This window comes from Penaeus chinensis, chromosome 2 (genome assembly GCF_019202785.1).
Source record: "Penaeus chinensis breed Huanghai No. 1 chromosome 2, ASM1920278v2, whole genome shotgun sequence".
In the NCBI taxonomy this organism is placed as follows: Eukaryota; Metazoa; Arthropoda; class Malacostraca; order Decapoda; family Penaeidae; genus Penaeus; species Penaeus chinensis.
Window position 1 is genome coordinate 27,834,585 of NC_061820.1, and position 2,500 is coordinate 27,837,084.

General features: G+C 42.4%; 1 protein-coding gene across 1 annotated transcript in view; it reads left to right on the plus strand.

Annotated features, from left to right (window-relative positions):
* The window catches only part of LOC125034549 (carbonic anhydrase-related protein 10-like), a 141,607-nt gene that overhangs the window by 117,405 nt on the left and 21,702 nt on the right, over positions 1–2,500 (plus strand). The window contains exon 5 of the mRNA XM_047626433.1: positions 1,165–1,356. Coding sequence (XP_047482389.1) covers positions 1,165–1,356 — 192 coding nt within the window. The remainder of the gene's footprint in view (positions 1–1,164; positions 1,357–2,500) is intronic.

The following is a 2,500-nucleotide window of genomic DNA, read 5'->3' on the forward strand; positions in this document are numbered from 1 at the left end:
GTGTGGTGTTGTATAGTATGTATTAGGGTGTGGCCTGGTGAGTCATAAATGTGGTGTGATGCACAGCAAAATGTAATGTAATTCGGTTTGGCGTGTCATGGTGTGATGTGCTAAACATAGCTATGCAGTGAACCATAATGCAGTATATGACACAGTAATGCGCATAATACGGCGTTGTGGTAGATCATATCGTTATGAGGCGAGGCACTATGCGGTACAGTGCGATGTGATGTGGTATAATGTAGTGTGATCTGGTGTGGTGTGGAGCGAGCCTGCGTGTCGGGCCGCAGGAATCGTTCGTGACTCCCAAATAATCTTGGCAGGAGGGAAAGATCCACGTGAAGTTTTGCATGATAATGAGGGTCGACCGTGGTGTGTGTGTGTGTGTGTGTGTGTGTGTGTGTGTGTGTGTGTGTGTTTGTGTGTGTGTGTGTCTGTGTGTGTGTGTGTGTGTGTTTGTGTGTGTTTGTTGGCCTATATATGCATATATACACCTATCTATACCTTTATCTTTATATGCCCATCTCTTTCATTATCTATACCCATCTTGAATTAAACTTTATTAATGTTAATTGTTTTATGAGCATATGCTTCTCCTCTTTATTTCTTCTGTTGTTCTTTTGACCAAAGTCTAAGAAAATATTTTTTCCCTTTTTTTCTTCTTTTTCTTTTTTACAATTTTAAGCCAATAAGTCCCGGTATTCCGTGAGGCAGGGCGCAGTGGCGTGTGTCAAGTTATTTGCTTGCTGGCGCTGGCGGAGTGAACGCTGAGGCTTGAATCCTCGCTGTGTCATTAGGGACTGTATCCGGGGGCAGGGTGGAGAGGAGGAGGGGGGGGGGGGGTTGAGGTCAGGTGGTTCGGCTCTGGGGAGGGGGGGGGGGAGAAGGGGGATGCGTATCATCACTCAAATATATGTTCGTTCCTTGGCGTGAATCTGGTCAAAGGATTTTGTTTTACCCTTTTTTCTGGCCGTCTTTTTGTTTTATGCCATTTGCTTGCTTGTTGAGAAATAGAATGATGAGTAGATAGGGAGCATAGAGACACGTGTATTCATACATGTGTGTGTCTTCGCGTGAGTGTGTGTGTGTGTATGTGTGCGTTCACCTCAAACCAACAAACCATTTTATCTCAACTAACCTCTACATCTCTCTCTTTTTCTACAGATATCGGGCACCCTCTATAACACAGGCCAGAGCGTAATCTTCCGCGTCGAGAAGGGTTCGAAGCATCACGTGAACATCACAGGAGGTCCTCTGGTCTACAAGTACCGCTTCGAAGAGCTCTACATTCATTTCGGAGCTTCGAACGTCACGGGCTCAGAGCACCAGATCGACGGGGCTAAATTCCCGGCCGAGGTATGGGAACTTTATGTGTTTATGTGTATGTATTTGTTGCGTTTGTATGTTTGTATCGTGTCGACTGTGTGGTTTTGTTGTGTCGGAGCAGTGGAGTGATTGTGTATTTCGATGCTATGGTGTTTCTGTGTGTTGATCCAGTTTTCTGTTTGTGTGTCTGTGAATTTGTGTGTTTGTCTGGTTTGCACGTGTTTCGCATGCAATCTTTATGTTTGTATGTATTTCTGTTTATAGCTTATTCCTTTTTTGTTGTGCAGTGTGTATGTATATAGGTGCGCTCTCATGAGCATGTTAGATTATTTTTGTAACCATGTGTTTTGTTGGGAGAGTTAGGCGGATATTTGTTTAATTGTGCATGTCTAGTATGTGCATAGGGGATGCATTGGTGTGTGAGGGTGTGGGTCTTCGTGTGTGAGAAAATCTATCTGTATCGTTGCATTTACGCATGTGTAGTACACGTCGAGGCATTTTAGCATCTATATGTAGCTACATTTCTGTATACATGCATGTCTACACTGGAACGGTTGGTAAGAACGAGGTGAATACAAATTAACACACAAATGCACCATGCGGACTAGATCTATATTGAACACGCATTGTTATAGGAGATTTGTGAACGAACGCGTCGTAAAAGACGGGGAGGTAATGAGTAGACGGAATGCTGTCACCAATACCAAGCGAGGTAAACAGTATGACATCGATTTAAGTGTACATTATGCATGTGCCGAGATGAAAATGTAGTGTTGCAAAGCGAAAAGGAGGAATATAAAGAATGCGAACATAAAAGTCTTTTGCTATTACATGTTTTATGAATGAGGGTGCTTAGGGTACTGTGGCCGGAATGAAAATGTTGTGTGGAAGGAAAGAGAAAGAGAGAGAGAGCTAGAGAGGGAGAGAAAGAGAAATATTGGTAAGGGGAGGAGAGAAGAGAAACAAAAATCGGTAAGGAGAGAGGGGGTGATAAAAAGAACGGGGAGGGATAGAGGAAGAAACAAATAAGATAAAAAAAAAAAGAGTATCTTATTTTATCATCAGTCTCATTGTTAAAATTATTATTAGTAGTAATAGCAGTAGTAGTAGCAACAGTAACGGTAATAGTGGAAGTAGTAATAGTAAAATAGTAGTAGCAGTAATAGTAGTAAAA